The sequence below is a fragment of the Lactuca sativa genome, chromosome 2 (assembly GCF_002870075.4).
Source record: "Lactuca sativa cultivar Salinas chromosome 2, Lsat_Salinas_v11, whole genome shotgun sequence".
Lineage (NCBI taxonomy): Eukaryota > Viridiplantae > Streptophyta > Magnoliopsida > Asterales > Asteraceae > Lactuca > Lactuca sativa.
The window spans coordinates 207975170-207986638 of record NC_056624.2 but is presented as its reverse complement, the minus strand read 5'-3'; the positions used below and the strand labels follow the sequence as shown (position 1 = coordinate 207986638).

At 34.2% G+C, this 11469-nt stretch overlaps 2 protein-coding genes across 3 annotated transcripts; one reads left to right on the top strand and one right to left on the bottom strand.

The window, feature by feature from the left end:
- Positions 1–661: 661 nt before the first annotated feature.
- LOC111882535 (putative ribosomal large subunit pseudouridine synthase SVR1, chloroplastic) lies at positions 662–3323 on the top strand. Its single transcript, XM_023878908.3, has 10 exons — positions 662–1167; positions 1483–1562; positions 1666–1766; positions 1864–1936; positions 2057–2150; positions 2249–2297; positions 2454–2604; positions 2717–2773; positions 2903–2958; positions 3052–3323. The coding sequence occupies exons 1-10, from the start codon at positions 768–770 to the stop codon at positions 3113–3115; spliced, it is 1125 nt and encodes a 374-aa protein (XP_023734676.1). The 5' UTR covers positions 662–767; the 3' UTR covers positions 3116–3323.
- A 34-nt stretch (positions 3324–3357) lies between these two features.
- LOC111882534 (exocyst complex component SEC8) lies at positions 3358–9599 on the bottom strand. 2 transcript variants are annotated; one of them, XM_023878906.3, is made up of 25 exons: positions 9443–9599; positions 9239–9342; positions 8469–8855; positions 8250–8354; positions 8043–8152; positions 7762–7914; positions 7585–7693; positions 7396–7502; positions 7000–7307; positions 6742–6905; positions 6546–6661; positions 6376–6440; positions 6097–6274; positions 5921–6021; positions 5720–5832; positions 5542–5649; positions 5256–5459; positions 5087–5172; positions 4788–5001; positions 4625–4702; positions 4372–4473; positions 4216–4290; positions 4029–4124; positions 3887–3936; positions 3358–3782 (listed from the first exon to the last, which is right to left on the bottom strand). In XM_023878906.3, the coding sequence occupies exons 2-25, from the start codon at positions 9278–9280 to the stop codon at positions 3695–3697; spliced, it is 3159 nt and encodes a 1052-aa protein (XP_023734674.1). In that variant the 5' UTR covers positions 9281–9342; positions 9443–9599; the 3' UTR covers positions 3358–3694. The 2 variants fall into 2 exon arrangements, with proteins under 2 accessions (XP_023734674.1, XP_023734675.1); XM_023878907.2 differs by lacking the exons at positions 8469–8855; positions 9239–9342; positions 9443–9599 and having other exon boundaries at positions 7762–7909.
- Positions 9600–11469: the final 1870 nt, after the last annotated feature.

The following is an 11469-nucleotide window of genomic DNA, read 5'->3' as shown; positions in this document are numbered from 1 at the left end:
TAGCACATAAGACTTTTTGAAGATAGATTTAAATAACATCCATGAAAACTAAAATCATTGAAGTGGTAAAAATACATCTTCCCCAACGTTGACTGCAATTGATCAAATGCAATACTTTCTAAAAACCCACAATAATGATGAAGTTTAAGATACCAAATTGATCCAATCAACTACTAAGTCAAAATAGATCGATATCAATGAGATTAACAATTTATATTTCATAATTGATTAGTACAATTTTTGGATGACCTACCTATATTAATAGCTAATTGGTACTGGTGGTATTAGGAGATTTGAGAGGGAAATACGCAATTGAAAAAAAGGGAAAGTAAATTTGATCTACCACTCTAATGTTGGATGTCAATTCATTTCTTGAAACAATGTATATAGATAAACCGATCGTCTATCATGTGTGATTCATCTCATCAAAGCTATCTAAGTATTAAGAAGTTGGGGTAATATGATATGTTTAATTTTTTTTATTAGTACAATAATTTTCAACTATAAGAAAATATTATAAAATGTAAATAATTAAAAGAAAAATAGAATTTGAATAAATATGATATTTTTAATCTTATGAAAAATAAATATGATATTAAATGAAAAAAAATGGCAAATATTATGTTTAACAAGCCAAGGTACATATGAAATTCACCTAAATAATTAAGTTACTTAATTGTTCCTACTTCCTATCTATCTCTTCCGACGCCAAACCGGTGAACAGAAAACCTCCATAAACCCTCTTTCTGTCTTTCACATCTGCTTCCATGGCGGTAGCCGCCGTAACAACAGCACTCTCCACCTTCCACATCTCGAAACCCTACTCTATTGCCTGCAACCACCTTCGCTATCATACATTGTTTACATACTCTCTCTCCTCTCGCTCCTCCGAATTCATCACCACCTCCGTGTCATCATTAACTGATAAAAAACTCGTTGGTCAATGGAGAGGAGATCCTTGTTCGGTACGAATCCTCCATGTCATGGCGGACGCATCCGCCGTTAATTCACCGGCGGAGAAGAAATTGAGGTCTAGCAGAGGATTGAGGTCGACCAGAGAATTGACGTCGGAGCCGAGGTATTCCAAAGCTGCGAGGAGGTTTTACAACGAGAATTTCAAGGAGACCTCATCGCAGAGGCTCAGTAAAGTCCTCGCTGCTGCCGGAGGTGATATTCTTTTGTGAACATCTTATCACTTGCTTCTTTTATCCACAGTTAGGATCAAAAGTAGGTTCTGATTGTGGGAATATATTTTGACTTCCAACTCGATGTTTCGATCATCACATACAATTCTTTGTTACTGTATGCTTGTGAGAAGAGAAACTTAGATGCTTTGAACTAACAGACTGATGAATGTTTGTTTGAAAAGGAAGTTATGGCATGCCTTTTTGAATCTCTACAGATAGATTACTTCTGTCCTCTAGACATGAACTTCCTACATTACATCGTTCTCAAGAAACTTTTATGACATTTTGTTGTTAGTTGCATCTAGAAGGAGCTGTGAGGAGCTAATCTTCGAGGGTCGTGTGACTGTTAATGGCTCTGTATGCAATACTCCCCAGGTTAGCTTATTCATATTCTTGGTATATGTTTTCAATTGCCATTGAGTGATAGCTTCAAAGAATCATTTGTTATAGTTGATATTGTTTTCCAATAAATGTGCAGACTAGAGTTGATCCTAAGAAGGATATGATATATGTAAATGGTAATCGCCTTCCTAAGAAACTGCCTCCAAAGGTCTATCTTGCTCTCAACAAGCCAAAAGGGTTTGTTTTGTGTCTAATGTTTATTACAACCACCCAACCCATTCAAATATTAGTTTCTACTTCAAATATTCAATTCACTGAGCCAATACTTTTGCAGATACATTTGTTCATCAGGAGAAACCCAAACTAAATCGGTCATATCTTTGTTTAGCGATTATATGAAGAGTTGGGTAAGTGCTACAAATTCGTTTTGCTCCTTGTAGCTTGAATGTTACAAATCTGAACCACTGTTTTTTTTTTTTTTTTTTTTTTTTTTTTTTTTTTTTTTTTTTTTTTTTTTTTAAATCCAGGATAAAAGAAATCCAGGGCAACCGAAACCCCGATTGTTTACTGTAGGAAGGCTTGATGTTGCCACAACTGGTTTGATTATTGTGACAAATGATGGTACTTGTAAAGTTTTGTGAAAAGCAATATAACTTTAGGTGCATAGCTTTTAACCAAAATTTCTCATCCTTCATCTGGTTTATGATTATGCTTTGTAGGGGAGTTTGCACAGAAAATTTCTCATCCTTCATCTGGTTTATCCAAAGAGTAAGGTTCCATACCAATACCATATGTTATTAGTCAGTTTAGTTGTAATATGATGAAGAAATCAATGTGGCACTTCTCACAATTCTAAGGATTGTTAGAAGAAACTTTGTTTTCTATGATGAAGAAATCAATGTTGATGTTATTTTATGGGTGAAGGTACATTGCAACAATAGATGGAGCAGTGAACAAACGACATTTGTTAGCAATTAGTGAGGGAACAATGGTTGATGGTGTCAAATGTATCCCAGATGCTGTGGAATTGCTACCACAACAGCCTGATAAATCAAGACCCCGCATTCGTATCGTGGTAACTCCATATTCTAACATGAAAACCAAAAATTTAACTTACCTTTGAGAGGTGAAATTTGATTATAACATCATTTTGGTGATTTTATGTGTTTTGATTGAACTGGTTGTAGGTTCATGAGGGGAGAAATCATGAAGTTCGAGAACTTGTGAAAAGTGCTGGACTTCAGGTATGGTTTCAATTCTTTATCTGTGTAAAACTTAATGCTGTCATCCCCAATAGGTAACAAAACAATGCACTCCTTTTAAATTAAGACCAGAAAGCAGAAATAAAAGTTTATATGTACTTGTATTTCCAGATTTATTCACTGAAGCGGATGCGAATTGGTGCTTTCAGGCTTCCCCCAGATCTTTTGTAAGTATTAGACACTTTTCATGATTTTGACCCTATCATCAAAGTGACCATAATAATTTGACTAGAGTACATCTTGTGTATGATTAATAATAGGTTTGGAAAACACATGGAACTAAAACCAGCTCATTTAAAGGCATTGGGGTGGGAGGACAAGTAATGAATTGCCACCACCTTGATGGATTCCTGATTGGGAAATAGTGAGCGGATAGTATGATTGTGGTGGGTCAAGATTGTGTTGTTTTAGATGGCATGCCTTAGCAAAGAAAGTAGAGTAATAGGTTATAATTTGTAAATTATATATATCTCATATTCAAGTTTTGAAATTTTGAATGATGGTTTATTTAAATATTTTTGAAATTTCTGTATGTTGACAAGTTAACCACCATCAAACCATTTCAATAATGTAATAATAATAATAATTTCATACCAAATAACATTGTAGACAATTGACCAATTATTTTACAAGGAAATACATACCACTTAATAACAAACAGGACCAAAAAAGGCCTTATACCAACTAAAACTACACAAAAGAATACAAAATTTGGGAAAATATAGAAATCGGAAACACAAAAGACTAATAATATCTAACTCTTGGGAAAAGGGGTGCATGCCTATGAAAACTTATGCATTTAAAAGATCCGTAGAAGGGTTGTGATTTCAATCAAACAAAACAAAATACTAGTAGCACAAGTAGGTTTTACCATAATGAACACCATCCATGGATGTTAAAAGATTAAATAGGCAAGATCTCAGCCATCCTACCTTTGGCATCATCTGGAACTTCCCTACCAGGTACCTGCACCTTTAGAAGATTATAGTACCTACAGATACAATACAACATTGTCATCACTTCTCTCATATCATAATAATTAGCAACACTTATATGTTTAATATTTCAAAGTAAATCAAATAAAAATGAACATACTCTATGGCAGTGAATAATGTGTCATGCTCTGTAACAAAGGCAAGTAATGCCTGCACATTGCACACAAAAAATATACATTTCATTTTTAATTCACAAATATAACTACTATTGTAGTTGTACATAAACTATTGCATTTAATTACCTCCACTGGCATGTTTAGCAGTTCGTAGTAAGTTCTCACATGATCTAACCTCATTTGCACTGATTCATTATCAATTGATGGGATCGCAGACAAAGCCTATATTTATTATTACATCATTACATTCATCACAAAAAAGTAACCTTTTTTTAAAGTGTTCTTGATAAAATACATAATCACAATCACAAACCTGTTCTAATGCAATTGTATTCCTACATATCTGCTGTACCCCAAAAAGATTGATGCGTTTCATCTCCGCCAAAGCCTGATAAAAAAAAATTATATGTAATCTTTATCTGTTACAACCCAAAAAAAAAAAAAAAAAAATCTTTATATTGTTACATACCTTGATGGATGCATGTGAAGCAACAGCACAGATTCCACCAAATACATAGTTTCGTTTTGTTGGAGCAATGAAAGGACCAATTACCTCGTCTCTACGAGTTATCTATGCCACCAAAAACATAAATTAATTTATTTGTTGGAACACATTTGGAAAAAACAAAGATATATATATATATATATATATATATATATATATATATATATATATATATATATATATATATATATATATATATATATATATAAACACACACCTGGGTGATTAAAGATATAACATAATCATCAGGTTCCTCAGCATCTTGGTCCTCCAAGTATTCCCGTGTTGCCATTACCTGTTAACATCAAAATTAATTTGTAGGTTAGATAAAACATCTCACAAGGTTAAAATAGTAATTTACAGGATGTGATGTGACATGCCTGCATATTGAAAACTGTTTCTAACTGCATCTCAACACGTAAAACCTTCAAGCAATCAATTGCTAGCTTTCTGTAATCATCAGCAAATGATGCCAGGTCCTTATGAGCTACACTAGCATTTCGTTTATGATGCCCATGCCCAGGTGTCGGCTTAACATCATTCATCTCTTGTTCCACTTCTTCATCAGATGCTTTTGCTGATGCATTTCCAAACCTGTATATTACATGACACATCTTCTCTTTAAAATAAATAAAATAAAACTGTGATTCATATATCGATACATAAAATAAGAACTTGCCTTTCTATAGAATCGGCAATGTACTCCAATGAATCACTAAGGGATGCCAACAATATAAGTTTGTTGTTATCACGAATTAAAGACTCCTGCAACAAGAGATATCTTATCTTTATTGTAATCTTCTGTAAAACAAAAACTTTAAAATTTTAAAAGGAATAATAAAACAGACCTGTTTGATTGGCCTTAGTTTCATGAGAAGAGCACTGATTTCCAATTCAACCCCATCAGATTCAGCATCAGCAATATGGTTATCTCCATTGGCATGAGCATGAGCAAGTGAAGTTGGCAAAAATGCACTTGCTGGATCACGTCGCATCAAATTTTCAATGTCATGTCTTCCAATAAGCATATAACTCTGCTTCTCAAGAACTGCCTGATATATCATAACTCATACATTAAATTATTATTATTTTTTTTTAAAAAAAAGAACAAAAAAATTAAAGAAACAGGCATGCCTCAGTGTATGATGCCCGACATCTTTCGTATGTTCTTTCAAGAAAAGTTTGCACATACTTCACAAGGTCACCAGAAAATTTTGGCATTGCTTGTGCCCACCCAAGCACCTATAGTAATATTATGCAAATTAAAACACAATCAAATAAGAAATAAACAATTTAAAAAAAAAAATCATGCCTCTTTTGCGAGAAAATCAATGGTTAAAAGTCCTTGTAAGACAGGCCGACCCTTGGAAACTGAAGGGGTGTAAGCAGTAGCAGGATTTGCTCGTGGGCGAAATGCAGCGGGACCTACATACAAGAATCCAATTGGAAATTAGTAATCAAGTGAAGAATTTATATAGCAGTTAATTGAAAGGTAAGGATTCAAAGAACTTGCTTGATATTGCTTGTTGCACGCCTTTTCTGTAATCTACAAACATAGTTGGCAAAAAGTGATCTTTTACAAAGTTTTCAACAAATGCCAACAATCCATCATTCCTGCAACATAAAGGTCAAGATACACCATAAGACACATTAATGGTTCATCACAAAAAAAAAATATACCAAACTTACCCTAGTTGAGAATACTTTTGAGGCAGCATTGCAGCTATTTTATCTGTAAACTGTAGAACAGGTCGGTATACAGATGCTGCTAGATATATGCCTTGTTCTGGTAGGAGGGAAGATGAACCATAACCCTCTTGGACATTTTGACCTTTCCTATTTCGCCCTTGTCGAATCAAATCAGCACCTGACATAAGTCAGATAGACCACACAAAAGTTTAAACACTTTGCAAATATAAGTAGTAATATTGTGTAATATAAAGTCAAAGAGCAGAGTCTTTCATGTACCTTGGCTGGATACTGAAGCATCAGTGAAGCGAAAGGCGAATGTAAGGCCATCTTCTGTCTTATCCCTGTTAACAAAAGTATTAATATAAATAACCAAACAGAAAAATGAGCTATACAAAATGTGGGCATGGAAAAAGGTCAGAAAAAAAAAATAGAGTATATTTGATTACCCCTTTTCTTTTGAAGGAGCCTTGTTTGCAAGTCTAGCTGTTTGAACAGCAGCATCAGCAGATGCAGCTTCAGGAGTTGCTCGCAGAATCTCACAAATGAGTTGTTGGCATTCACTCTGTCAAATATACAGTTAAAAATCATGAACTATATGATTAATATAAGATAGTAAAAAGAGTAGCACTAATTAGTAATTGCCTGTAGAACTGTCATGGAAAAGCCAATAGTGTAGCCTCCTGTGTCCTTAGATGATTCAGAATCAGGGTTCCCAGATATCTCAGTCACCATAGATTTCGGTGTGTTCATTGGTGCTTTTTGAGAAGATTTTGATTCAAGAAGCTCCCCAACAACCACATGGTTGTCTGCAAAATATAAAAAATAATAACACTCACTCAGTCACAACTCACAATCACAGATCATGATTACATGATTAGTAACTTATATAGTTATACTAACCAAATATCCGAACAATAGCATCTAGAATAGAATCAAGAAGTTCCTTTGCTGCATTCTGTGCAGCTCCCATGGGAGCCATCACAGGTGAGACAGGGCTAACTGCCAATAATGTTCCAGCTAACAATGACCCGTTTTTATGTTTATGTTTTGGTAACTGGTAGCTCTGCAACTGCCCTTTTACATAATGAAGACCTGTTGTAGCAGTTCGGGCAGCCTGCCCAACACCAGCTCTACAAGAATTTACATATTCTGCCTGTGCTTTGATCTTTGATGTAATAATCTCATGAATTGTAGGTCTTAATCTTTGGCTGTAGATATATAGGGAAAAAAAACAAGAATAAGAATAAGTGTCTTCCTTTGAAAATACAACATAAAAAAAAAAGTAGCATTACATACCACATTATAGCACCAGCAGCTGCAACTTTGCCAAGCATGCAAAGGCACTCAACCATAGTCTGCAGATACTTCACATGAATAGGAGATTCACTTTTTCTCATTATTTCCTGCAATTAAATAGAACCCCAATTGTAGAAGAGGAAAAAAAAAAGAAACTTTTCAAATTTAATAGGCAAGGTTATATCATACAACAAATTCATCAGGAGTGGATTCAGTAAGCCATGTTGGAAGACGAGCAGTATTCTTCATGTCAGCACTATCTTGATTGTCATCATCATCATGGCCATCATATGAGGAACTGAAATACATAAAATTCTCATCATTATTTCCATATAAATTCACTTCAGAATTGAGATTCCATCTTACCCTCCATCAACGGAACTGGCAATTCCAACATGACTGTCGCCTTTCTGCAATCTGGTTCTTCGGGAAAGAGACTGTGAATGATTCATTGAAAATGCAGCAACTGTGGTGGTTGGAATAGCATCATCCTTCTCATTCATACTAGGGGTAGCTGAGCTGCACTAAAAGATCATCAGTTCTACAAAATCCCTCTTTCATATTACTCTTGAGTTCAAAATAGGGAATGGGACATGGAGTGAATGAAGCATGTAATTATTGCAAAAATGATAAAGCATCATAATTACCTATATTCACCAGTATTATAAAGATGAGCATGCAAAGATTCCAACACTTTATAAAAGAGAACACCCCGCAATTTTGTCAGCTCAGATCGGACATCTTGAAGAGCACCAACCTGTCAAAACCAACTAGTATGTAAATTTTCTACTGTAAACCTAATTCTTTCTAAAAAAGGCAACCTAGTAATAGTATAGATGCTCAAATTGACTCACTGTTTGAAGTCCCTCTCTTTCAAGCATTCTAGATGATTGAACATGAACTTGGACTGCTGCATAATACTGATTGTCATCAATAAGCTTGTTAATACGAGATGGGACCTGAAACATATGAACAAATTCAATTCAAGATCTTCAGCCTCCATAACTTGCACATGGCCAAATATTTCTTGAGGCAAATACAACAGTTAACAAAGTTAGAAGATGCACACAAACCTGAGCTATGTTTTCAATTTGATCTAACAAGGAGATAATGTGTCTCAATGTCATGGATCGATACCAAAGCTGATGCAACTGTTTGTTGCGAGCACTAATGACTTTTTTTGCATTGCCCAGATCAACTTTAAGTGTGCGGATGCTTTGAGTAGACTCACTAAATAACCGCAATATTTGTGAATAATTTTGAATTGCTCTGTTGAATCCACCATGATAAGTTTGAACAACTTCATCCACAACTTCCTCAACAATATCACTCTGGTCTTTCAATGTTTGGACTTCTGCATCTCGATCTTTTGAGGTCAAGATATGGACAACATGAGGTAGCGAATCAAATCGTGCCACAGTCCAGCTCTCATCTACATTCTCAAGATCATCTCTTAAATACTGCAGTGGAAACAGACCAGATAATAAACATCAAAACAAATCTTCCACCATTCCTCATTAATACACACTTGCCTATTTAGTCATCTCATTTTACGCACATTTGGTCCCCTATATACCACTAGTATCACACCATCATTACCCCACTTTCCCTATAACTAGTATTTTAGTCGAGACTTTCCTTAAATTAGTTAATGCACATCACTTATAGTTGAAAAGTAGCTCGCTTGATCCCAAATGTCAAAGTGTAGGTCTTATCTATGGAGGAGAGGAGTAATATTTTAAATGGAATTCGTCAAGTTCTGAAAGACTAAAAGCCCTTTAAACTACATGACAAATATACACAAGAGATAAACAAAGTGGTGTGAGGTTTAATTAGAACTCACCGCTTTATCTTGAGGAACAGGCAAATTATCAAAGAGTCCCATAGCTCGGAGGAACTAAACAAGCAAATCGCTTTCGAAATACGTCCCGGCCACAATTCAGAATTCTGCAAGCAAAGAAGAGATCAATTATGCCTAAATTGCAATCCCGCTTGTGCCGAAAATCCGTTGACGAAGGGCGAAGAGAGGATAACAACGATTGCTTACCGGAAAACGACACGAATACGGTGGTGATCGGAGGATCTGGAGGGAGGAGAGAGAAGAGCTTGGTGGAGCTCCAGCAAATTGAGAAAAAGGGGCACTGACGATGATCTTGTAACTATACGTGTTTAACCATGGTTGAGTTTTTGAACTGCTGACCGTGACCCATCTCCATCTGACTCAATTCCTATCAGGACCCCGTAATGTTGTAAATCTTCCACCAAACCGCGTCTAATACGAGAAGATGGTCAAGGGTAAAAAGGTAAATTCATTGAAGACTATGTGGATTTGGAACCTGTCTAAAAATAAAAATAAATATGATTTCAAGAAATATACAGCAAAGATGGTTGGGTGGATATAAAATTAATTTAACTTCTATAAAATCGTTGTCTGCCCAATTAAGGTTGCAATAAACTATGTTTATCTACTCGGTGATTACTTAACCAATTAGAATGACTCTTCTTATATATCGTGTTTTTCAAACTTTTAGACTTTTCTTTCAACGAAGTTGATATTTAAAAATTGAATGTTATCTTATAGACTTACCCTTAATTATATATTCGTAACGAATATAATACATTAGAGTATGCATAACAACAATGTATGTATGTATGACAAATATAAACAAAACAGTAAATAGATTGGGGTTTTGAATTAAATTAAAATAAAAAAAAAAATCTTGTTTTGAATAATATAACAGTGGTATTATGTTTAATTGTCTCCTGTTTCCAAATTTCTCAATTTCCAATTATTTTATCTTTCTGTTTCTAATCATGCCAATCGAGCATTTGGTTCACTTAGAATATAATATAATAAAATATGATTGAAATGAAACTACAAATTCTGTTAAAAAAAATTCAGACCATGTAAAGTTTTGATGCAATCAAGAGGAATGACAAATTAAATTCTTATAGGTAATTCTATATGTATCCCTTCCCAAATTGTTTCATGTATCCTTTTGTGAATGAAATAGTGCTCGTATGCTAATGATTTGACAACTTATATGAATGAGAAGGTACATATAGCAACACACTTTGTATACTTCTTACATTTGATCAGCAAACTAAAAGAGAGAGACCCCCCCCCCCCCCCCCCCAAAAAAAAATAAATAAATAAATAAAATAAACCAAATAGTCCCTCTAAGAAGCTAGCCGTGGAGGGATACCTCCACATAGCTAGTCAGCAGGCTAAGGTCAAACATATAATTATTACACTTACACTATTGCGCCATATGATTCTAAAACGACAAACATACAATTATTGAATAATTGTATGTTTGTCGTTTTAGAATCATATGGCGCAATGATTACAAATAGTTGTATGTTTTGATGTTTGAAGACATTATTGAAGACCATCATTGAAGAAATATATGTTGTCGATCCTTTCGTTGTATGTGAAAGGAATAATTACGAATAATTGTATGTTTGTCGTTTTAGAATCATATGGCACAATAATGTAATTGTAATAATTGTATGTTTGTCTCAAAGCTTTCCTCTATTGAAATTTATATTTATTCAAATCATCATTTCTTTTTCACAATATTACCTAAATACCACTATATTTCATAAAATGGTCCATATCTTTCACAATGTTTTAGAAACGGTCCTTGAGTTTCACAAAAATACATAAATGGTCTTGTATTTCACAAAATTATAGAAATGGTACCTTTTAATAGCATAATTATAGAAATTGTCCATGTGTAAAAACTATGTTTATTTAATTGTCCATATTTTTGAAAATTTTACAAAAATGATCTGAAATGTCCAACGAGCAAATGGTTCATGTATAAGAAATTATATAGTAATGAGCCATGTGTAAGATAAAGTTACGGAAATGGTCCATGTGTAATAGCATATTATTGAAATGGTCCTTGTAATATCAAAATTATAGAAATGGTCCATGTGTAATACCAAAATTACAGAGATGGTCCATGCATAAGACAAAATTACAATAATGGTCCTGCTGTAATAGTGAAATTATAGAAATGGTTCACATGTAAGAGAATAATAAGAAATGATGTTGAAAATATAAGA